At 37.4% G+C, this 25000-nt stretch overlaps 1 protein-coding gene across 1 annotated transcript; it reads right to left on the minus strand.

Annotated features, from left to right (window-relative positions):
• Positions 1–640: 640 nt before the first annotated feature.
• On the minus strand, positions 641–22256 carry LOC119087116 (complement factor H-like). The gene is made up of 4 exons (XM_037201757.1): positions 22074–22256; positions 12461–12655; positions 11909–12085; positions 641–926 (listed from the first exon to the last, which is right to left on the minus strand). The coding sequence occupies exons 1-4, from the start codon at positions 22243–22245 to the stop codon at positions 706–708; spliced, it is 765 nt and encodes a 254-aa protein (XP_037057652.1). The 5' UTR covers positions 22246–22256; the 3' UTR covers positions 641–705.
• Positions 22257–25000: the final 2744 nt, after the last annotated feature.

Here is a 25000-nt window from a genome sequence, read left to right on the forward strand (position 1 = left end):
TATTGTAATATTACAATACAATTTAATATACATGAATATTACATGGGAATTCTTTTAATTGCTTTTTCTTTAAATAGATCCTGTAAAAGTACAATAAATGAAAAATAGAAACTAAGAAAGCAGTAAATGTATTAAATCACCTTATCATTTAAGTTATGTTGAATAGTTCTTGAAAAATAGCACTGGCTAGCTTTCTGATAAGTAAGACAAGCTGAACTAATTACTCTCAGAAAACTTTCAATGACTGTAGGTAGTAAAACATGAAAATTTGATGTTACCTGGGAACATTTCTTTCTTTCCAATATCAAAATATTTGGGAAGAATTTCTAAGAGGGAGACCTTCTGAGACAGACATTAACTGATAGTGTCAAATACATATTATAAGGTTATCACATATTCTGGGATTTAAAACATGGGCATGTATCTTCACCTAAAACTTTGCCTTTATATCTAGGAGCAAAGGCTTTCATATGCAAGGCAGAATATCTTTTAAAAGGCAGCTAGTCAACGAATTCTTCACTAAATTTAAAACTATAGGGTATTTTAAAGCATTGGAAAAGGAAATAAACTGATATTCTACAAAGCAGGAATGAGTCCAAAAGGAAAAACAAATAGTGAAATATTTTTTCTTGAAGTTTAAAACTCATCTTTCAAGTGAAACAACACCAGCCACCTCAAAGGAGAATAAAGCTAAACCCTTATACATCACCAGTATAATGGCAGAAATATCATGAAGTACTCACTGATACATGAGGGTTGAGCTGACCATCCATTTTGGAGGCAGGTAATTGTTCCTGATGTTTCTCCATTTGCTGTTACATATCCCTGTTTGCACCTATAGTGTGTTTTTCTATTTAGAGCATATGTATGATCAGATTCAGAAAGAAACCCATTCTCAATCTCTATATCGTTCTTTGAACATGTCGCTAAAAGAGAAAGGAATAAAAAAAAGATGAGTGCATGCTCAGTGGCTTAAGGATTTACAATACAAAAAGATATTAAAAATAGCTGTTAGTCACTTATATATGAAGACTTAAAATAATCAAAATCATTCACATTCCTGAATCAAGAAAATCAAATCATAGGTTTAAAGATACACAATATCTTGTTTGAATTTTTTAACATAGCAAGATTTAAATCACTCATAATTACTTCTAAAATTGTGTTAAAATTTTTTCCAAGTGAATCCATAATCCTACAGAAAGTCAAATGCTGAATAATACATTTTTTTCTTGCATTTTCTTTAAACCTGAGAATAATTGGCTCTCTAAGTCACCTAGACTTATTTACTCAATTAGGGTCCTGTGGTTGGGTGATAATCTTGGAAAATCTATCTGCACAGTTGCTACAGACTCCAGTTTCAAGAATTTGAAATGCCATTGTAACCTCATTCTGGGGATGTCTTTCTGTATGCTGTGAATATATGTTATTCCTATTGGTTAATAAATAAACTGCTTTGGCCTCTGGACAGGCAGTTTAGAGGCAAGCAGGATAGGAGAGAGACAAGAAAGGGAAAAGGTAGGGTCCAGAGAGAGACACCATCCCACCATCCAGAAAGCAGCATGACATTTCACACAGGTAAAGCACGGAACATGTGGTGATACATAGATTAATAGTTATGGATTAATTTAAGATATAAGAGCTAGCTAGCAAGAGACTTGCCATAGACTAAACAGTTTGTAAATAATATAAGCCTCTGTGTGTTTACTTGGGTCTGAGATGCTGCAGGACCAGGCAGGACACAGAAAAACTTCTGGCTACACCTCATGCCTAAAATACAATGGATGTTCAATGTTCAAAGAAGATCATGAGAAACAAACAAAAAAATTATTTAATCTTCTCATGACAAAATAATGCCTCCTCATATCTTTAATAACTGAACTTGAAAGTTTAAAAGTAAATTTTTTAATTTCACTTTTCTTATCATCTGAATAATATTTCATTGTGAAATGTACCAGATAAATATATATTCCATGAAAGATAATAATTACAATGACAGTATAAAGGTATAATTCCAGTTATTAGATTTTTTCTCAGAACACACATTTGCTTGTTTATGGATAAGTAAGAAATCAAAGAATAAAACATTAAATATTTTATATAAATGCCAATTAAAGGATTAGATAAAATATTGTGAGAAAACACTAAGTAGTGAAGAGACAGGAATACCATCAAATTACTGGAAAAGAATAAAGAATAAAAATCATTAAGTCTTTCACTTTGTTAACTTGAAAAAGGAAGCAAATACTAATGCAAGGACAAACTGTGGAAACCTAAAATGATGAACAGAGATCAAGCAAAAACCAAATGTGGGAAAGGTAATGAATTGTGATTTTTCTAAAGGAATGTAACAAATTATAAGGAAAAGAAAAGAAAAAGAGAGTGCTAGCCACAAACAAGGAGGGGAATGAGAATTTGGGTGAAAATTACCAATGCCTGTTATTGGAAGACAAAGAGCACCAAACTAGAATTCCAGAGTAGCAAGAGACTAATGAGGTCTGTTATCAAGGAGGCTTTATGTATGGACGAATTTTCCAGAAAATAGTACAGTGAGAAGAAACCTGACCAGAAAAAATAATAATAGGTATTTTTCTGAATTTAAGAAACAAAAATCACTGTTCTCAAAGAGATCAGAGTTACTGGATCTGTGGTATAGAAAAGCAGAGCAGAAAGAAAACCTGAAGTAGAATTCTGCAGGTCTCCTCTGCCACCTCTAGATCTCTGGCCATATGTCAGCATACTACAGCACAGTACAAGACTCTGTGATGCAATAGAACAGAAGAAGAAAAATGCCCCCAAATTGTAAGATCAAAGGCTCCCAGAACACCAGCAATATGAGATACTCAAATTGAAAAGGTGGGACAGTTCCTTTTGATTACCCAAATCCTTTAGTAAGATCCCAGAAGAGGTTTATTGATGTTCTGAACACACTAGTTGGAAAGAAAAAGCTCCCAAACCAGTCTAAATAAATTTCAAAGGAAACAAAATTATCAAACTTAGCTTCCGTTCATGCAGATATCCAATCCCAAGCACTAACAGCAAGTGTTCTAACGAGGTACGGCTTCTTTACTCAAAAGATTGTGGTGGATGTGAAATAAAATGCATTGTGGCAACATTTTATTCCCCACACAAAAATTCCCAGAAAACTAATTGGTAATGCTCACCTGTTGCATGTAAGTGTCAATGATAAACCACACATAAATCTATCCATGGTAAGACAACAATAGCACAGAAGAAGCTAGCTGTACCCAATATACACATTAAAAAGGACAGTAGCCCCATATCAGTTACCTGAGACTCTCTTAAAACATTAGAAAAAGAAGAGATTAAAGTTGGTAGATGTGTGGGGGAGGAGGGCATGTCACATCCTGAACTAAAATAATGGAACAAAAATACAAGAAACAATGTTTGTAATACATAAATGCATTCCTACCTAAAATAAATTTACAACTTGATACTATAAAAGAGCCTTAAGTTAATAACATTTACACAGATTTAGAAGAGAAAAGTAGAGACAGCACAACAGGTTACCAATATCAGCAATGATGGAATATATATACATATACATGTATATATAAAAACTTATTTTAAAAGAAACATCAGGGAATATTATGGGCATCCATGTCAATTAATTTTACAAATTAAAAATTAATGGAGTTTAAAATCATAGACTACACAACTCACTCAAGAAAAATATTTAAGATGAATATATTTGCTTCAGTATGAAAAACATGTACTAGCTAAACATTTACAGAAGAACACAGGACCTTTTGTTGTGTACAACAGAACATGCTATAAGAAACCAAAGGTCTAATTACTACACAGGTATATCCTAATCATTAATAGAAAAATTAAATTATACTGTATCAGTTGTCTTTAATTTTATTCCAGAAAAGCATTATATACTCATAAGCAAGCTCATTTTTAAAAGTCACATGACAAGGGACCATAGCAGCAAAATAATTCTTCACAATGTCCAATGATCTAGATATTTTAAACATAATGTAAACATTATAAAATATGTTAATTAATAGAAGTATCACACTTCTCCACCAATAGGTTTCTACAATCTATACTTTTGTTTAACATTTGAATGTTATAAATTAAATTGTTCAGAAAGAAAGGAATCAAAGATCTAATGTTATAAGGTAATAAGTCATATAATGAAATAATCACTAAAGATACTTGTGATGTTGGTGAATGTAGAAGTATACAGAGCAGTGGAAGAGAACAGCGAGTCAGTAACCACACACACATAGGACTAGTATATATCTGACAATAATTAATACCAATTTTATAGTAGAAGATAATCTTTTATCAAATAAAACATTAATATTTAGGCATTTAAATGCAAAATAATAAGCATAAACTTCTTTCTCACACTCATTTAAAATGAACACAAATATTGATCATATACATAAATGTAAAATATAAACTTCTAGAAAAATATTTGCTTGTGGCTTAGGCAATGACGTTTTAGATGACAGAAAAAAGAACCAATAATTGAAATTTTTTGTTATGTTGAAGAGCATCATAACAAATGCTTGCTATCATTGACCAATAGAGCCACAGTTAGGGGTGAGACTTTGTGCCTACCTCCCCTATAGATGCTGGGATTTTGTCTAACTGCAGCTTGTGCAAATCTTGTGATTTCTGTCACAGGGAATGGGTTGACAATGTGCTAGTGGATGGACACACACCCAAGAATTGAGGGGCAGCACAGTTAGGACTTGATTATTTTTTTAAGAACAAAAAAATGGGTGGGTGGGTAGAGATAGGAAGCAGATATGGAAGGAATTTGAAGAGGGAGGCATATATGGTCAAAATATGTTGTGTGAAATTCTCAAAGAACTAATAAAAATAAGAAAGGTAAAGAGTAAACATTTGCTTTTGAAAGACAGATAGAATGTAAGTTGAGCTGCAAAAGTGAGGAAATATTTGTGAAGAACACTAGCCTACAGAAGGCTAATAATAGCCACAATGTACTAAGTAGTCTCAAAGTTCACTAGAAACAAAACAAACCATGAAGAAAAAATGGGCAACATTTTGAAGAACCATTTTCAGAAAGACATGTAGATGGCAGATGAGCAGAGGAGAGGATGTTCTTCAGCTTTGCTCCCTGAGACTTGAGATGCCACCACATATCTTATAGCCCCAAGATATGTAGAAGCTTGATTCCCAGAGGCTACATATGTGAACATGGAAGTTATAGTTGCAGAAAACTGACATACATCTACAAATGATCCAGCAAATCAATCCTGCAAAGATAGAAAAGCAAGTAAAGCCCTCTCCAGGCATAAAGACTACAAAGCACAACAACGATCAGCAGAAAGACATTTTTAATTGTGCAATAGTGACATTTATATATCAGTGGTAACCAATAGCTGTATAATTTGACCCAAGTCCTAATCAATATGCAGGAATTCATACCTGGTACAACAAATATAGCCAAGTACCCTAGAGTAGAACCTATTACTACCATCTCACTAGACCAGTACTATTTTTAACAGCATTGTAAATACTTGTCCCTGTATTCACAGGTATGTAGTCAGCAGCTGTTCCAGTTTTGACCTGGAAGTACTACCCCTAGTGTGGCTTTCTGTAACTGTTATGCCTATTTATGACCGTCTGAGGCAGGCCAAGATGGGAGCCCTTAAGACCTGAGATCTGGATGTGTGGACTCTCTTGGTTCCTGGTGATCAGGGTGCTGGATGGTAGATCAAGCAGAGTTCTTCAGAGAACCCAGTTGGGCTGCATCTCACCTCTCCCAGATCCTGTAACCAACCTCTTTACTAGCTGTAAGTTACCCCCCAAAATAAACCTCCATTTGAACTACGTGGAGTTGCCTTAATAAATCCTCCAATACAGATAGGTGCTGCTCCCATCCATCATCAAAGAAGGTTCTCTTTTTGCAGCAAATGGAGATTAATTCAGAAATCCACAACAGGTCAAAATACAGAGAACAACTGAGTGTAGGTTGACCAATCCTAGTTAATTCATTTTCAAGAAAATCTATATACCCAAGGCTCCAAGTACATCATAGAAGAAGGAACAGAAAGATTGTGAAAGCCAGAGAATCAAAATGTCTGCTGTGATATATAGTGTCTTTCTATATATGACAGATAAACTGTACCCACAAAAATCTCAGAAATAAGGTTGTTCAGCACAATACCAGTAGACATGCCATTGCATGCAGAGAACTTCTCACAATCTCTACCCCTAGATGAAGAGCTATATGTAATTAAAGTTTGCTGTGAAAGGAAAAATCAATCTTCTCTTGGAGTGATCCCACCCAATAAGTTATCCAATCTCAAATGACCAGTCCTAAATATATGTAAATTCAAGTAGCACTAAATGGACTCAGAGGGTGTGTGTGGGGGTATTTGTGTGTGTGTGTGTGTGTGTGTGTGTGTGTGTGTGTGTGTGTGTGTTTGAAAAATCACAGTTAAAAAGAAGAGGTCATGAATTTGATTGGGGAGGAAAAGAGAGGAGTAGGTGGGAGGAGAAAGATGAGAAAATGGTGTAAATACTCATGTATGAGAGATGAATTTTCAATAAATTAACACACCTCTCAACTCTCACCAGAGAAGCTTCTATTTGCAGTTGACTTCATTTAACACAGATACCTACAAGTGATCAACATGCAGAAAATAAGGCTGAAATAGTCAGACCTTTATGGGATATCGTTATCACATTCTCTCCTATAAAGTCGCAAGAACACTGCAGAGGAAAGGGCAAGAAGAGTAGATGAGCCAGAAAAGTACATGACTATGCGGAAGAACAATTTTCCAGACACAGCAAGGAAGATGCACCTATGAATTCCGAGTGGTTGTGAGAGAATGCACAAGGCCTGCACATGTGCAAGCTAGACCAGTTCCAGCATAGGGGTGGGGGTGGATGGATACAGAATCCCATCCCTAGCAGCTGCTGGGAAAGTTAGAGTCAATTTTTGTGAGACCAAAATGAGCCATCTTAGAAATAGGACCAAAAGGTTTTCACCCAAAAACTAAGGCCTAAGATTTCTCCTTCTAGGAATAGGCCAATAGTTACTGAAACAAGTCAGTCCAGATTCCAGAAACCAGGAAGTGTAAAAGTACAGAGTCACAAGGTATTTATGAGGTAATGACTGCTGGACTATAGAATGTTCCAACCCTGGTTTCCAGGGTAACTGACCACAGAAGTATCCCCAACTGAGGGCAGCCAATAAGAAATGGTGGTGGGTAACCGCTCCCTTAGAAGTAAGATTAAGCCATGATTTGTAGAAAGCCCCTGAAAGCGAGCCAATCAGAATTGTACCCATACTAGCACCCCTAAATGATGTAATCTTGTGATTTTTCCCTTTAAAAACCGATCTTGCAGATAGGTGAACACTTCCTCCAGCCTCCACTGTGTTGGATGTATTGGATGAAGTCCCTGCCTAGGCTTGTATTGCTTTTGGATATCCAGAATTAAACCTTGCTTTTGCATTCTGGCATGCTTGTCTTTAGTGGTCTCTCTGGGGGTCATGAACTGGGCACAACATTTTCTTTATGAGTCCACTCCTGGTAAATCAGCCACTCTCCAGTGTAACACCACACATGCAAGAATATAGAAATAGTACAACTTGTACTTCATAGGTTGTTAGAAGAAGGAGGAGGAGGGGAAGGAGAAGGAGGAGGAGGAGAAGGAGAGGAGGAGGGCTGGATAGATGACTCAGAGGTTAAGAGCACTGGTTGCTCTTCCAGAGGTCCTGATTTCAGTTCCCACAACCACAAGTTGGCTCATAGCAATCTGGAATGGGATCTAATGTCCTCTTCTGGCATGCAGGCATACATGCAGATAGAGCACTCATACAAACACACACACACAAAAATAAATATGTCTTGAGGAGGAGGAGGAAAATAAAAGAGGACACAAAGTTGAATTGGTAGTAGAAGGGACACATACCAGAGAATAGTTGGGAATAGGTGAATATAATAAAAGATATTTTATAAAATTTTGAAGAGCTATAAAAAGGAAATTCTCAAAAAATTAAAATCTTTTAAAAATGTCCTACTGTGAGACCAAAATGAGCCATCTTAGAAATGTTTTCACCCAAAAACTAAGGCCTAAGATTTCTCCTTTTGGGAATAGGCCATTAGTTACTGAACCAGTCAGTTTGGATTCCAGAAACAAGGAAGTGTAGAAGTTCAGAGTCACAAGATAGTCATGAGGTAATGCCTGCTGGACTATGGAATGTCCTCTCCCTGGTTTCCAGGGTAACTTATCACAGAAATGCCCCCACCTGAGGGCAGCCAATGAGAAATAGTGGCTGGCAACCACTCCCTTAGAATTAATTTCTAGAAGTCCCTAGAAGCGAGCCAATCAGAATTGTATCCATGCTAGCACCACTAAATCATGTAACCTTGTGATTTTTCCCTTTAAAAACTGAGCTTGCAGGTGGGCACTTCCTCCAGCCTCCACTATGTTGGATGTATTGGACAAAGTCCCTGCCTAGGCTTGTATTGCATTTGGATATCCAGAATTAAACCTTGCTTTTGCATTCTGGCATGCTGGTCTTTGGTGTTCTCTCTGGGGGTCATGATCTGGGCACAACACTAGAAATAACTACTTAGACACTCATAAGATAAGCCATGACATACAAGAAAATATTCACAAATGTGGCCAGCCACAAGAATGTATCATAGAGATTCATCTGTGTATTAAGGCTAAACTTTGACCAGTCAAGGGTCTGTCAAAAGGCAAGCCACTTACTATGAATATTTGGTGCTATTCAACCTTTAATATTTCAGCTTTCTTCTACTGTAAAATCCTTGCATGCCCAAGTATTTTTAGACCTGCTGAACTTCTAAGTAACTAACTCTGCTGCTAAGCCCAGGAGACAAGCTGACTGGAGACTCATAACTTTGTTTCTTGTGCAAATGAACCTCAGACCATCCTCTTGCCTCAAAGCCTAGTGGCTCTGCAGAGCAGTTGACTGAGAACAAAAGATGTTTCTACATATCAAGGTGGAAGTTAGGGTGGAGGAACATTCCTGAGGAGGCAGAGAACTAAGTGGCCTTGAAAAAAAAAAGGCAGGCATTTTCTGTAGAGCAGACAGAATGGCATGGTGAGAGAGAAGAGAGGAAGACAGAGGTTCTGTAGAGGGTAAGCAGATCTCGGGTAGAGTTTACTGAGTGCCAGGAGTAGAGAGTAGTAGAAATGGAGAAAGAGGATACAGAGGATGAAGATGAGGCTGGAAGCATAGGAGTTTAGTTGTTAGCAGGACTCTGAGCTAGGGAACTAGACAGAACTGAAGCTATGTAGACAGGATTTGATTCCAGAGAAATAAACTAGAAAGATAAAGAACCTGGTGTATCTAGATTTATTCTTGTCCTGAATGCCTGATGGAGCTATATCTGTATTGATAGAATTTTGTCTTAGAGGAGTAAAGTTGTTGTGTGAGACCAAAATGAGCCATCTTAGAAATAAGACCAAAATGCTTTCACCCAAAAACTAATGCCTAAGATTTCTCCTTTTGGGAATAGGCCATTAGTTACTGAATCAGTCAGTTTGGATTCCAGAAACAAGGAAGTGTAGAAGTCACAAGATAGTCAAGAGGTAATGCCTGACGGACTATGGAATGTCCTCTCCCTGTTTTCCAGGGTAACTGACTACAGAAATGCCCCCACCTGAGGGCAGCCAATGAGAAATGGTGGCGGGCAACCACACCCTTAGAAGTAATTCCTAGAAGTCCCTAGAACAAGCCAATCAGAATTGTATTCATACTACCACCCTAAATGATGTAACCTTGTGACTTTTCCCTTTAAAAACTGAGCTTGCAGACAGGTGGGCACTTCCTCCAGCCTCCACTGTGTTGGATGTATTGGATGAAGTCCCTGCCTAGGCTTGTATTGCTTTTGGATATCCAGAAATAAGCCTTGCTTTTGCATTCCGGCATGCTGCTCTTTGGTGGTCTCTCTGGGGGCCACGATCTGGGCACACCAGTTGTTTTAAGATCTTTTTGAGTTACTTGGAGAAAGAAAGCTAAAGCAATTTACATGGATAGGACTTAAAAAAATAAAAAGATAGAAATATGAAAAAGAAGTATGTACATATGGATCAGCACAATTAACAAATATGAACAAAACCAGCATGACGGAAAGGCTATCAAATAAGAACTTGTGAGACCAAAATGAGCCATCTTAGAAATAAGACCAAAATGCTTTCACCCTAAAACTAAGGCCTAAGATTTCTCCTTTTAGGAATAGGCTATGTGTGCCTGCGGAACACAGCCTTTATAAACTGGTTCCATATTCCCGGCTTCCTTTTTCTTGTCCATGCACGCGTCTCTTTAACAGGCCCGAGCACCCCGTCCTTTTCTCTTGTCTTAATAAAACTCTTGTTAGTAGATTCTGTCCTGTTTCATGACATTTCCTCGCAGGGTAAGTGTGCTGCCAAATAACTAACACCTGGTTTCCAGAGTAACTGACCACAGAAATGTCCCCACCTGAGGGTAGCCAATGAGAAATGGTGGTGGGCAACCACCCCCTTAGAAGTAAGATTAAGCCATGATTTCTAGAAAGGCCCTAGTAGTGAGCCAATCAGAATTGTACCCATACTAGCACCCTAAATGAGTAACCTTGTGGCTTTTGCCTTTAAAAACTGAGCTTGCAGACTGGCAGGCACTTCCTTCAGCCTCCACTGCCTTGGATGTATTGGACAAAGTCCCTGCCTAGGCTTGTATTGCTTTTGGATATGCTTTTGGATATTCCAAATTAAACCTTGCTTTTGCATTCTGGCATGCTCGTCTTTGGTGGTCTCTCTCGGGGTCATGATCTGGGCACAACAAACTCAGCACAAATTTTAAGCAGGTCAATAATATTAATCATATAGAAATTTAAATCACTGATTTCAGAAACAGAATAAAATTTTTAAGTATATATTACATTCATAAATAAGAAGACAGTATGATTATGTGATTATTTCAAAATTGTTCTGAAAATTCAAGATATTGTCATTCAAATCTAATCAAGGTTATTTAAAGTTGACTATCTGAAGTAAACAAAGAATATATATAACTCAGACTGATTTTTAGAGTTCTTTAATTTTTACAGCAAACTAATTACAAATGTGTGAATTAAAAATGCATTTGAAAAATTAAATTTATTGTCTGCAAATTGACTTAGGATAATATTTTTAAAACCCAAATGATAATGAAAGGAATTTTTAAGTATTTTTTTATATGTTATGTATACAGTGTTCTGCCTGCATGCATGCCTACACACCAGAAGAGGGCACCAGATCTCATTACAGGTGGTTGTAAGGCACCATGTGGTTGCTGGAAATTGAACTCAGGACTTATGGAAGAACAGCCAGTGCTCTTAACCTCTGAGCTATCTCTCCAGCCCAAGGAAAGGAATTTTAATCAGCACTATTATGTTGTAATATTTTATAGACATTTATTCTGAAAATAAAGTGTGGCATCACACAGTCATTTTCAAGAACAAAGAACAAGAAGTAATCATCAATACAAACATTACTACAGAGATTGGGAAAAAACATGAAAACCAGACACACAATGTCCTAGAATTCCCTTTCCAGTTACACATCACAAAGGATTCAGAGACAATTAGCAGAGCTTTAAAATGGCATGTTACTACTTGAATATATGAATGATGGGTGTAGCTATTATCATATTTATTTAATTTTAAATTATATTTTATAATTGTTTTGAGTGAAATAACAAAGTGATTTCAAAGTTTATAGTACTCTAAAGTTTAGTCAATATTTTGTTGTAATGTCTACTAGGTGTGTTTACTTTTCTATATACTTACCAAGAATCATCAGTATTCACTTATACACACTTGAAAAGAAGTATTTTGCCACAGGTAATATAGATGGGATGGGGAGTCAAGAGCATCTTGTGATCTCAGAGCTGGTTACTTACTGACAGGGATGCATTTGGGTTGAGGAGACCAGCCGTTCTCTGTACATGTAACTGTGTCTTGACCATTTGGAAGACTGTAGCCAGGGTAACACTTGACTTCTGCAGACTCGCCCTGACTATATGGTATTTGCCTGTGTGGAGATTCCCCATTCTCCACTTTATGGAAAACACATTGCCCTAGGACAATAAATATACCATAAATGTTAAATAAAAAAAACATTCATTTATTTTTTTAAAAAACTAAAGTTTATCTTTACAATAGTTAAATGAATATATGTGGCATTCAAAAACAAAACCTAATGTTTTAAAAAGTAGCATTTATTTTTAGTTTTTATAAATAAAATATGGAAGCAATAAAGGCTTCTCATAGTCCCTATTTCCCGTGTTCATTTCATGAAGAGCCGCTCACAAAAGCAGAAACTGGTCTTTTTTGCTCACAAACTCTTCTGTTTCTTATTTTGTCACGAGAGACATAAATATAATTGTGCATGTGCTCTTCTCTTTCCACTCTTCCACAGAATTAAACGTGATCTAATGCAGACATTGACTTACTGTGGCATGGATCTGCAGGCTCCCACCCTCGTGCAGTGCAGTGAATGAAGCCCCAGTGTTCCCTGGAATCAGTCACAAATCCACTGTTGCAGAGGTAGTAGAACCGCTTTCCTATAGGTACTGGGAAGTAGGGTCTGTATCTCTCTTCATCATATAGACGTCCATTTTTGATTTGTGGAAAATCACAAGGTTTCACTTGCAATAAAAAAAAATCAAACAGACAGAAAAACACTTCTATCAGAGATAAACCACTTGATCAGGAAATTACTTTCTAATAATTACAATAACATGTCTAGAGAGTGTCTGGAGAAGGAGACAAATAGGATTCAGACTGCTGAGGTATGTGAAGAAGTCTTTCCTCATGAAATCAAGTTATACCTGACAGGTCACCAGAAAAGTGGGTCAGCGATATTTGTTAATATCCAATATGATAACTGCTTTATAATTTGAATCAGAACTGAAATATAATGTGATTACATAACAGTGAACTATTTTTATAACTTCATATTGAAATGCTATATTGTTCATTGTATTAATAAGTTTATATGAAATGTTTCATTAAATTTTCCCTCTCATGTTCTTATTTATAATTAATAAATAGTTTTAATATCAGAATAGTATTAATTTTTCTATGAAGTATAATTCTAGTTCAGAGACCCTCATAAAGTAGGTTAAAAGAATTCCAATACATGCCCAAATAAACAAATCTCATACCTTCCTTACTCATGCACACACACATTTGTTACATGAGTTATAAATTTAAATTATTTTTCTCTTGAGTGTTCTTGTATAAAATTTGATAATTTTACTTTTCATAAGAAATCAAGAAATTAAATTAGTTAGAATCCATCCCTGGTGCACGAGTGGGTTTTTTGGAGCCCACTACCATCATGGGACACCTCTTGCAGGCTTGAGGCAGGCGGAGGGGCTTGGCCTTGCCTCTACTGAATGTACCTCCTCATGGGAGGCCTTGCCTTCTTGTGGGGGGCAGTGGAGGTGGGTTCAGAGGGGGAGGCTGAAGGAGCAGGAGGAAGGAAGAGGGGGATCTTTGGTGTGTAAAATGAATGAAAAATTTTCTTAATTAAAAAAAATTAAATTAGCACACTGAGAATTCTTTTTAAAGGGTAACAAAAGGAGACATAGTTTAAAGTAGGGATATTATAGCCTTATAGACACCTTCTTCTGCCTCTTAGCTGATCTTCCTTCTCATGTGGACACAGATGAATTTGTCTTGTCTCTTTTATAGGTGATTCCTCAAAACAAACCTAATATTCCTTAAAGTGAATGATCGGCAGAGGTGGTCAGTACTTAAAGCAGTCCCATTTGAATCTTACACGTTTCCAGATGTAGGTCTTGGCCAATCAGCAGTGATGGTTGGTCCATCACAGTCTTGATTCAGGCTACTCACAACATTGATTAATGTATTTACTAATTTTCAAAAAGCTTTAAATAAGTAACAGCATAGTTAAATTTTTGACCTATTCCAGGATCTTCTAATTATTACCTATAAGTTTCATCCTACTACAGATTCAATATGGCACAAAAGATCAATTTGTAGACTCTCTCCTAATCAAGATTCATGTTCATCATCCCCTGTATTGTTCCAGCTGTGAATTTATACATATTTTCCCCAAAATAGCAAATCATTTGATGAAAGAAATGAGTAATTGAACAGGCCTGCCTGAGAAGAGAGTACTACACACTTTAAGTACAAAAGGTATTTAATGAAATTAGTCATCTTTATCTTATTCAGGAAAACACTAGAAATTCTGATGTGAAAAACCTCATATTCAGATATATTCATACCACAGATGGTCCAGATATCTTTGGACAGATCTATAATGTAGAAACTCCACTACACTGACTCCACACCTGTAATTGTAAACTTATTCAAAAGCCTATGGCAGGGGTTTCATAAGATCTAGGGGGGGAATTAATTCTGTTAGTAAGATAAATTAACATAACATTGAACTATCTTCTAAATATATATGTTCATATTTTAGATAATCAAAATTGTCAGCATTAATCAGAGATGCCCCTCTTTCCAGTAAACTATGATGAATGTAGAGATTTATTAATGCCCAAGGCAATGGGAGTAGTAAGAGTGTGCTCATCATTAAACAAGACATTTACACCATCCCTCAAAAGTTCAAGGAACATGTGGATGAAAGGGCACAAAGATTCTAGGAGCTGAAATATAGTAATCATGGCTGTGAAATATCTTCTGGCCTATTCAGAGTCATTACAATAACAAACTATCAACATCTACAGATGTCTGCACTGAGTCTATCAAGAATGGGCCATCAACATCCAGGCATGAATGGAGTAAACTCTCAGGGAACCATGTGCTCATCTCTGAACTATTTCATCTAATTGATTCAGAAAAAAAAAAATGGGAGTCAGTGATTTCAGGTGTATACCCACAAGTGACTAAACTAGGTTCCATAGACAGTACCAATCCAAGTGTTGCACATATGCCCTTTGTTAAACTACATGTACCATTCATCAAAACTCAAACTTGAGAATCTGGGAGAAAGACAGGCAAGTATGAAGTGTTATTGGTAGAGTTGGGGTGTGAGAAGAAGTTATGGAGATAGACTATCCAGGATGTTTTATATACATGTAAAAATTGTCAAATAATTAAATTTTTAAAAAAATATAAAAATCATTTTCCCTTACAATTCCCATACATGTAATAATATTTCTTACTGAAAATCGCTTTTCTTTCTTATTATGATTTGGACCTCATACATTTCCCCAAATCTCACTTTAACGGAAACTTGGTTTCTCATTGCTGGAGCTATTGGGAGAGGGGGTAAAGTCCAGAAGTTGCTAGCTTGGTTGAAATAAGTCAGATCATCTGGGGCTCTGCATTTGAAGGGGTGGTGGGACCTTGGCCATTCTTTTATAGCTAATGTTTCCTGGAGGGAAGGAGGCAAGCAGCTTTGCTTTAGCACTCACTCCTTCACATAATGCTCTCGCCTCTCACAGGCTTAAAGTGATGAGACTAGTTGACCGTGAAATCAAGTCACCAAAACTAAAGAAATCCTTCTTCTAAGTTATTTCTTCAGTAATACTGACACAGAGACAGAACGGGGACTAAAAGGAGATCCCTGACCACTCTTTTGTCATATATATATATTTGGCTTAAGGGATACCAGGCTTCACTATGATATACATTTATCATGAGCATCTAGACAGGATTAAAGGAATATGGATATAGATAGGCAAAAACCTGAAAAGTATGAAAGAAGTATATCAGAAATAAAATACTCTTGATTCAAATGATGCTGTGTGTGTGTTAAGAAGCCACTGAAGTCCTCCAAAGCAACTCCCTCCAAGAAAAATAACATAATTTCCCTCTTCATGTGTGAGCTGGACTCAGAACATGAAGAACTGCCATGCCAGAAACAATTGTGTGTGAGTAGATCATGGACAGATTCTGGGCCCCCACTGTCTCTCTGATCACTAACTCTAGAGCAAGTGAGCTGTCATCAGGCAATCTACATAGAGGCTTATCTGATAAGGAACTGAGAGTTCTTGTCAAAGCCTTGTGAGTGTGACATGTTGAACACAGAGCCTAAAGCTCAACAAAGGCACCTGATGATTGACAGCCACGCAGTCTCTGAGAGCACCACACTGATGAAGAGACAGTAGCTAAGTCATCCTCAAATCTGGACCACAGAAATGGGGAGGCAATAAAGTTTGTTATGAAGCAAATATTTTTACTGATATTTGCTACAATGCAAATAAATAACTAAAATTAAATCATATATGTCATCCTTTCCCAATAATTTACTAAACATCTTTGAAAATGTTTCATAATTTGAAAAATGTGCATATGCACATATACAGAAATTTGAGTAGCAATAAACTATGAATTTAGTTTTCTAAAATGTATTTTTAATATTACTTAAATCTTAAGTTTTAATATTACTTAAAACTTAAATGTTACTTAAAAGAAAAAGCAGGTAGGCTGCCTGCAGATCTTCTCTTTCTCTGTGTTCCCCCAGATCCAAACCCCCAACCTCATTCCCAGTTCTTCAGCTGAACACCTGTCAGCCTTTTCCCCCTCCCTCCCATCTCCAGTAGACACACAGATTTCTCCTTCTAATCCCCCTCTCCTCACTCATGGCTATGTTCCAGCTCCAACCCAAAGGCACCCAACCCAAAGGAACACCACCTCAGCCTTCCTTCCCCACTGCCCACATCTCCTGTGGATCCTATACCATCCCCTCCTAACCTCACTCCCTACTGTTGCTTATCTCACCCCCAACAGTAGAACCCTCTGCTGTCCCACAGCCTTGCTCCAGACACCAGGAAGCCTGCCTGCAGACTCTTCTCCTTCTGCTCCCCGAGATGCAATCCCCCAGTCTCAAGTCCAGCTCTGCAGTGAAACACCAGTGGCAGCCTTCTGTGTCCTCCTCAGCTCTGATCTCCTGGGATCCCACAGATCTTCCCCTTCTATCCTCCCTCCCACACTCTTTGCTTTGTCCCAGCCCCCAACGCCAGAAGGCACCCCCCCTAAGCCAAATTCTCTGTGAACATACCAGCTGAACAGACCAGGAAAATAAGTAAAACAGCCACCACACTCTCCCAAACTCTTTTGAGGAAGCAGAAACAAAGGAATAAAACATAGAAATCAGCACCTCGACTATAACCACCCAAAACCAGATGCATAGAAACAAATGTAAAAATACAATTAATAAGAGTCAATAAGGGCTATAAGACTTCACTAGAGCACAGCTATCTTACCACAGGAGGCCCTGAATATTCCAGCATAGCTGAAACAAAAGAAAACGAACTTAAAAATAGGAATTATGGAGCAAAGCTTTACCACCAGAATACGCCAGATGTAAAGGAGACTTTCAGGTGTCGAAGGTACAAAAGCAGAAATGGAAACATCGGTGAAAGAAAATGTTAAATCTAAAAATTTTCCTGACACAAAACATCCAAGAAATCTAGGACACCATGAAAAGACCATACCTAAGAGTAACAGGAAAGGAAAGAGAAATATCTCAGCTCAAAGCCCAAGAAAATATTTCCAACAAAATCATAGAAGAAAATTTTTCTGACAGGAAGAAGGAGGTGCCTATAAATGCACAAGAAGCATACAGAACACCAAATCAACTGGACCATAAAAGAAAGTCCTCTCACCATGTAATAATCAAAACATTAAACAGAGAACAAACAAAGAATATTAAAAGCAACAAGAGAAAAAGACCAAATAATACAAAGTGGCAGACCAATTAGAAATACTTCTGACTTAGCAATGAAGACTCTACAAGCCAGAAGATCTTGGATATATGTGCTACAGGCTCTAAAAAACCACAGATGCCAGTCCAGATTACTATTCCCAGCAAATACTTTCAATTACCATAGATGAAGAAAATAAGATATTCTGTGATAAAACCAAATGCAAACAATTCTATCTAGAAATTCAGCCCTATAGAAGGTGCTAGAAAATCTCCAACCCAAGAGATTAATTATACCCATGAAAACACAGAAAATAAATAATCTCACACCAGCAAAACCTAAAGAATGGAAAAATGCACACACACACACACACATGAACATATTATCACCAACAATTACATAAAATAACAGGAGTTAAAAATCATTGGTCACTGATATCTCACAATATCAATGGACTCAATTCCCCAATAAAAAGACACAGACTAAGAGAATAGACCCCAAACCAGAATCCATTCCTTTGCTGCATACAAAAAGGACACCTCAACATCAAGGGTCGAGGGTTGGAAAAAGATATTCCAGGCAAATCGACCTAAGAAGCAAGCTGGTGTAGCCATTTTAATGTCTCACAACATAGGCTTCAATCCAAAATTAATCAAAAGAGATGGAGAAGGACACTACATACTCTCAATGGAAAAATCCACAAAAAATATACCTTCTTCTCAGCACCTCATAGAACTTTCTCCAAAATTGACTACATACTCAGAAACAAAGCAAGTTTCAATAGATAAAAGAAAATTCCAGTAACTCCCTACATCCTCTCATAGATTGAAGCTGTATATGACAACACCAGAAACAACAGAAAGCTTACAAGCTTGTGGAAACTGAAACAACTCTCCATTGAATGGTTGCTGGGCCAAGGAAGAAATAAAGACAAAAATTAAAGACAACCTAGAAATCCATGAAAATGAATACACAACATACCCAAACTTATGGGACACACACAATGAAATCAACATAAAGGGGAAGGCACATAGCACTAACTGCTTACATAAAAAAATAGGAAGATCTCATACTGGCAACTTAACAGCATACCTGAAAGCTCTAGAACAAAAAGAAGTAATCATACTCAAGAGGAGTAAACAGCAAAAAATAATCAAAACTGGGGTTGAAATTTAAAAAATAGAAAAAAAAGGACATTACAAAGAATGAATAAAAAATGAATCATTGAGAAAATCACCAATATAGAGGAATCCTTATCCAAACTAACTAAAAAGCAGAGAGACAATATCCAAATTTAAAAAAAAAATCAGAAATGAAAAAGGGAATATAACAACAGACACCAAGAAAATCCACAGAATTATACAGACACATTTTTAAAAGCCCAAACTCTATAAAATTGGAAAATATAAGAGAAATGAATAATTTTCACAATAGGTACCACTTACTAAAGTTAAATCAAGATCAAATAAACAGTTTTAAAAGCTCAGGGCCAGGTGGTTTTAGCCCAGAATTCTACTAGACTTTCAAAGATTTAAGACCAGTACTCCTCAAATTATTCCACAAAATAGAAACAAAACAAACATTGCTTGATTCATTTTTTGAGGCTACAGTCATCCTGATACCTAAAACACATGAAGACTCAATGAAGAAAGGGAATTACAGACCAAGTTCACTTATGAACACAGATGCAAAAATACTGGATAAAATACTTTCAGACAGGATCCAAGAACATATCAAATTCATCCTGTATGATCAAGTAGGCTTCATCCCAGAGATGCAGGGATGGTTCAACATACTAAAATCAGTAAATGTAATCCACCATATAAATAAACTGAAAAGAAATCATGGCCATCTTACTAGATGCTGAAAAAGCCTATGACAAAGTCAAACACCCTTCATGATAAAAGGGACATATTTAAGCACAATAAAGGCAATATACTGCAAGCCTATAGCCAAAATCAAATTAAATAGAAACTCAAAGCATTTCCACAGAAATCAGGAACAAGACAAAGTTGTCCACTCTCTCCATATCTATTAAATATATTACTTGAAGGTTTAGCTAGAGCAATAAGACAAATGAAGGAGATCAAGGGGATACAAATTAGACAGGAAAAATTCAAAATATTTTTATTTGCAGACCATGTGAAAGTATAAATAAGTAGCCCCCCAAATTCCACCAGGGAACTCCTACAGCAGATAAACATTTTCAGCAAAGTGGCTGAATAAAAGATAACTAGCCAGGCAGTGGTGGCACACACCTTTAATCCCAGCACTCGGGAGGCAGAGACAGGTGATCTCTGTGAGTTCAAGGCCAGCCTGGGCTACCATGTGAGTTCCAGGGAAGGTGCAAAGCTATTCAGAGCAACCCTGTCTCGAAAAAAAAAATCTCAGTAGCCCTCCTATATAAAAACGACAAATAGACTGAGAAAGAAATCATGGAGACAACACCTTTCAAAATAGCCTCAAATAAAATAAAATTAAATATCTTAGAGTAATACTAAACAAGCCAGTAAAAGACCTATATGATAAAAACTTCAAGTCTTTGAGGAAAGTAATTGAAGAAGATAGCAGAAATGAAAAGATCTTATATGCCGATGGATTGGTAACATAGTAAAAATGGCCATCTTACCACAACAAGTACATATTCAATGCAATCCCTATTAAAATTACAACACAATTCTTTACAGACCTAAAAAGGACAAATCCAAACTTCATATGGAAAAAAAAAAACCCAGGAAGGCTAAAACAATCCTGAAAAATAAATGACTACTGTATATCTCACCATCCCTGGTTTCAAGTTGTACTACAGAGCTATAGTAATAAAAAAACACATGGTATTGATGTATTGATGTAAAAACAGACATATTGATCAATGGAATCAAGTCAAATACCCAGACATAAATCCATACACCTTTGGATGCCTGACTTTTGAAAGAGAAACTAGAATGTGGAGGAGGAGGGAAGATAGGGTAGAGGGAGAGAACTGGGGAGAGACAGCTGGAATTAAGGGGTATTTGAGGGATGATATGGGAACCTAGGACAGTGAAAACTTTCTAAAACATATGAATGTGATCCTAATGAGGTCTCCTCATAATGGGGGATGCAGAGTCTCAACTGGCCATCTCTTGTCACCAAACAAGGCTTCCAGTAGTGGAACTGGGTTGAATTCAGTTGAGTTGTTGACCAAGACAATCTCATAGAAATCCCCAAATAAACCAGACTGTTGCTACAAAATGAGTTGTTCTTACAAACTGACAGTGGGGTCCCAGGGCAGAGCAGAACATCCACACAACTCATTGAACATGGAGAAGTTGATCTGGTGCCTACATAGAGCCTTCACCCCCAGATTCTAGTGCCTTTGGTGCTGGAAGGTACTTGGCAGGCTATCAAAAATGTAAACACTGCCTCAGTCCTAAATCCTTTGACCTACAATCTTTCTTGCTTGTCTGATATGCTAAGGCAATAGTGGCACAGAATTTGTGAGAGCAGGCAACCAATGTCTGATTTGACCTAAGGCACTCTCCACGAGAAGGAACCCACACCAAACCAAAACCAAGAGACTAGATAAACCACAGATTTAGGATAAAAACTGAATACTACCAGTAATCAATCAATCAATCAATCAATCAATCAATAATTAAATAAATTGATTCCTAATGATATTCTGCTATACTTATAGACCAGTACCTTATTCAGTCTTTATCAGAGAGGCTATTTCTGTCAGCAAATGAGAACAGATGCAGAGACTCAAAGCCACACATTAGGTGAAGTGTCTAAATTGGAGATCTCCATCAAATCCTTCTTTACAGAGCCCAGGGAATCTCACAGAAGAGGAAGACACCAGGAGAACAAGGCCCTTTCCACCAACTAAGCAAGGTGCATATAAGGTCACAGAGCAAGCACGGTGCCTACACAGGTCTACACCAGGTCCTCTGTGAATGTATTACAGCTTTTAGCTTTGCATTTTTATGGGACTCCTGACTGTGACAAGTTGGTCTTTGACTCCTTTGCCAGCTCTTGGGACTCTTTTCCTCCTTTTGGGTTCCAACTTTGAGATGATAGTTTTTACTTCATCTTAATTATAATTTATTGTGTTATGTTTGGTTGTTATCTCTTAGAAGACATTTCTTTTCTCATGAGAGTGGAAAGGGAGTGGATCTGGGGTGAGGGGAGTTGGGAAGGAACTGTGAGGAGCAGTGGGAGAAGAGACTATAGTTAGAATATGTTGTGTGAGAAAAGAATCTATTTTCAAAAGGAAAATTATTATTACTTAAAATATTACTTACTTTTAAAAGCAAAGTGTTTCTAAAACTTGTATGCAAACAAAAAGTCAAATATTTGCTACTTATTTCCATTTGTCCATGTTTAAAAGTGTAACATCAGGATTATGATGATTAAAGGTGTGAATAAAGCTTACAGCCACATCTTGGAGCAGGAATCCAGCCAGTACTTGTACACTTCACGACTGTTTCCTGGGTTGCAGGATAGAAGCCCTCTTTACATACATATGTGATTTCATCATCAGCTCTGTGTTTGATCCTCTGAGGTGCGTAGAAACCATTTGGAATATGAGGAGGATTGCATGTCATTTCTGAAAAGAAACATATAAAAATAATGAGGAACTATTTTAATTCTCATTAAATTTAAGAATATGAACATCAGCCCACATAATTCCTCCCCAGTTACTTGTCAGCAGGGAAAACTCCCCACAGGCAGGCTGACCCACCAAAACCCCCAATCAGACCCTACAATCTATAAGACCCATGTCCTACCCCAATACCCATCTGCCTGTGACCCCAGTAACTTCCTGAGACAAAGAATCCACCAGCTCCCATTGGACCAAGAGGTGAATGACTTCTCTCCCTCCCAGAGAGTCCTGCCTCTGGGACCCAGGTCCTGGGACACAGCCAGTCCCTGGGAACCCTCATCCAACTCTACCCAGTTACTTGCCAGCAGAGAAAACTCCCCAAAGTCAGACTGTCCCACCAAACCCCACATTGGACCCTGCAATCTATAAGACCCAAGCCCTATCCCAATACCCATCTGTCTGCGACTCCTGTAACTTCCTGAGGAAGGAATCTGCCATCTCTCATTGGACCAATAGTGGTTTCCTGACACAGAATCCACCAGCTCTGACTGAACCAAGAGTCCTGATAATACCAACAGTGACTCCTTGAGTCATAGAATCAGCTAGCTTGGATTGGGCTAAGTGCAGCTCCCTGAGATTCAGAATCTGCCAGTTCCAAGTAGACCAAGAGCTACGATTGGACCCAAAGGAGCCCCCTGAGACACACACACAACAAGCACAGAGTTGACCAACAGCAGCTTGCTCAGACACATGCACCTTTTGTGCCTTTTAGAGGAAGTGATGGGCAGATGTCAATGCGAAAATACATACAACAACATAAAGAGCAATATGGCATCAGCAGAAACTTGCCCTCCTCCAACAGTAAGACCCTACCATCACAATGTAGATTAAGCAGAAGAAAGTGACCTTAAAAATAGCTTTATAAAGATGCTACAGGCCTTTAAAGAAAAAATGAAAAATTCCCTTAAAGAAATTGAGGTAAAGACAAACAAAAAATTGGAAGAAATCAATAAATCCCTTAAAGAAAGCCAAGAAAACCATGAAAAAGCAATTAAACATGTGAAGGAAACAGTTCAAGATCTGAAAATTGAAATAGAAAACAATGAAGAAGACACAAACAAGAGGAATACTGGAAATAGAAAATCTGAGTAAATGAACAAAAAAACACAGATGTAAGCATAACCAACAGAATACAAGAAATGGAAGGCAGAATCTCTAGTGTAGAGGATACAATAGAGGAAATAGATTCCTCAGTCAAAGAAAACACCACAGCCAAAATAGTCATAACACAAAATGTCCAGGAAATCTGGGACACCCTGAAAAGGCTAAACCTAAGAATAACAGGGATAGAAGAAGTATAAGAATACGAATTCAAGCCGGGAGGTGGTGGCAGTCGCCTTTAATCCCAGCATGTAGGCGGGAGAGCTACACAGAGAAACCCTGTCTTGAGAAAAAAAAAAAGAATACCAACTCAAAGGCATAGATACATATTCAACAAAATCATGGAAGAAAACTTTCCCAACTTAAAGAAGGAAATACCTATGAAGATACAAGAAGCTTATAGAACACCAAATAGACGACACCCACCAAAAAGTCCCCTCACCACATAATAATTAATCCACTAAGCATAAAGAATAAAGAAAGAATGTTAAGAGCAGCTAAGGAAAAAGGCCAAGTGACTTATAAAGGCAGACCCATCAGAAGAATACCTGAGTTCTCAATAGAGACTTTGAAAGCCAGAAGGTCCTGAACAGATGTAATGCAGACACTAAGAGACAATGGGTGCCAGCCTAGACTAATACCCAGCCAATCTTTCATTTACCATAGACAGAGTGTACAAGACATTCCAAGGCAAAACCAGATTTAAACAATACCTATCCACAAATCCAGCCATACAGAAAGCACTAGAAGGAAAATGCAAACCTAAGGAAGTAAGATACACCTCAAACACACAGGCAATAGATAACCCCACAGCAGTAATTCCCAAAGAAGAGAAACACACACACTACAACCAAAAGATAACAGGAATTAACAACCACTGATCATTAATATCCATTAATATCAATGGACTTATTTCACCTATAAAAAGACACAGGCTAACAGAATGGATATGAAAGCTAGACCCATCTTTTAGCTCTATACAAGAAATGTACCTCAACTTCAAAGACAGTCTCTACCTCAGAGTAAAAGACTGGGAAAAGTCTTTCTGCTGTGGATATCACTCTGTATGCTGTGAATGTGTTGCTCTGATTGGTTAATAAATAAAATGATGATTGGCCAGTAGCCAGGGAGGAAGTATAGTCAGGATAAGCAGAGGGGAGAATTCTGGGAAGAAAAGGCTGAGTCAGGAGTCGCCAGTCTGACACAGAGGAAGCAAGATGTGAAGGCAGAACTGGGAAAAGTGACCAAGCCATATGACTAAATATAAATAAGAGTTATGTGTAAGTTTATATGTGAGAGCTAGTCAGTGGTAGGCCTGAGCTAATGGCTGAGCAGTTTAATTAATATAGGCCTCTGTGTGTTTAATTGAAGGAAGCTAGTGGGAGAAATTTGTTCTGACTGCCAGCAGGCCGGGACACAGGAAATCTTCTAGGTACATCTTTTCAATCAAAAGGACTTAAGAAGCAAGCTGGTGTAGCTATCCTAATATCTAACAAAAAAGACTTCAAACTAAAATCAAACAAAAGGTATCAAGAAGGACATTACATACTAATTACAGGAAAGATCCACCAAGATGAGGTTTCAGTTCTGAACAA

This window comes from Peromyscus leucopus, unplaced genomic scaffold (genome assembly GCF_004664715.2).
Source record: "Peromyscus leucopus breed LL Stock unplaced genomic scaffold, UCI_PerLeu_2.1 scaffold_1329, whole genome shotgun sequence".
In the NCBI taxonomy this organism is placed as follows: domain Eukaryota; kingdom Metazoa; phylum Chordata; class Mammalia; order Rodentia; family Cricetidae; genus Peromyscus; species Peromyscus leucopus.

Excerpts from the sequence above, each read along its gene's own strand:
- LOC119087116 (XM_037201757.1), bottom strand. The coding sequence starts at position 22,245 with ATGACATGCAATCCTCCTCATATTCCAAATGGTTTCTACGCACCTCAG. Across the intron at positions 12,656-22,073 it reads TCCTGCTCCAAGATGTGGCT|TGAAACCTTGTGATTTTCCA; the intron begins GTAAGCTTTATT and ends TTTTATTGCAAG. Across the intron at positions 927-11,908 it reads ACCCAAATGCATCCCTGTCA|CGACATGTTCAAAGAACGAT; the intron begins GTAAGTAACCAG and ends TTTCTCTTTTAG.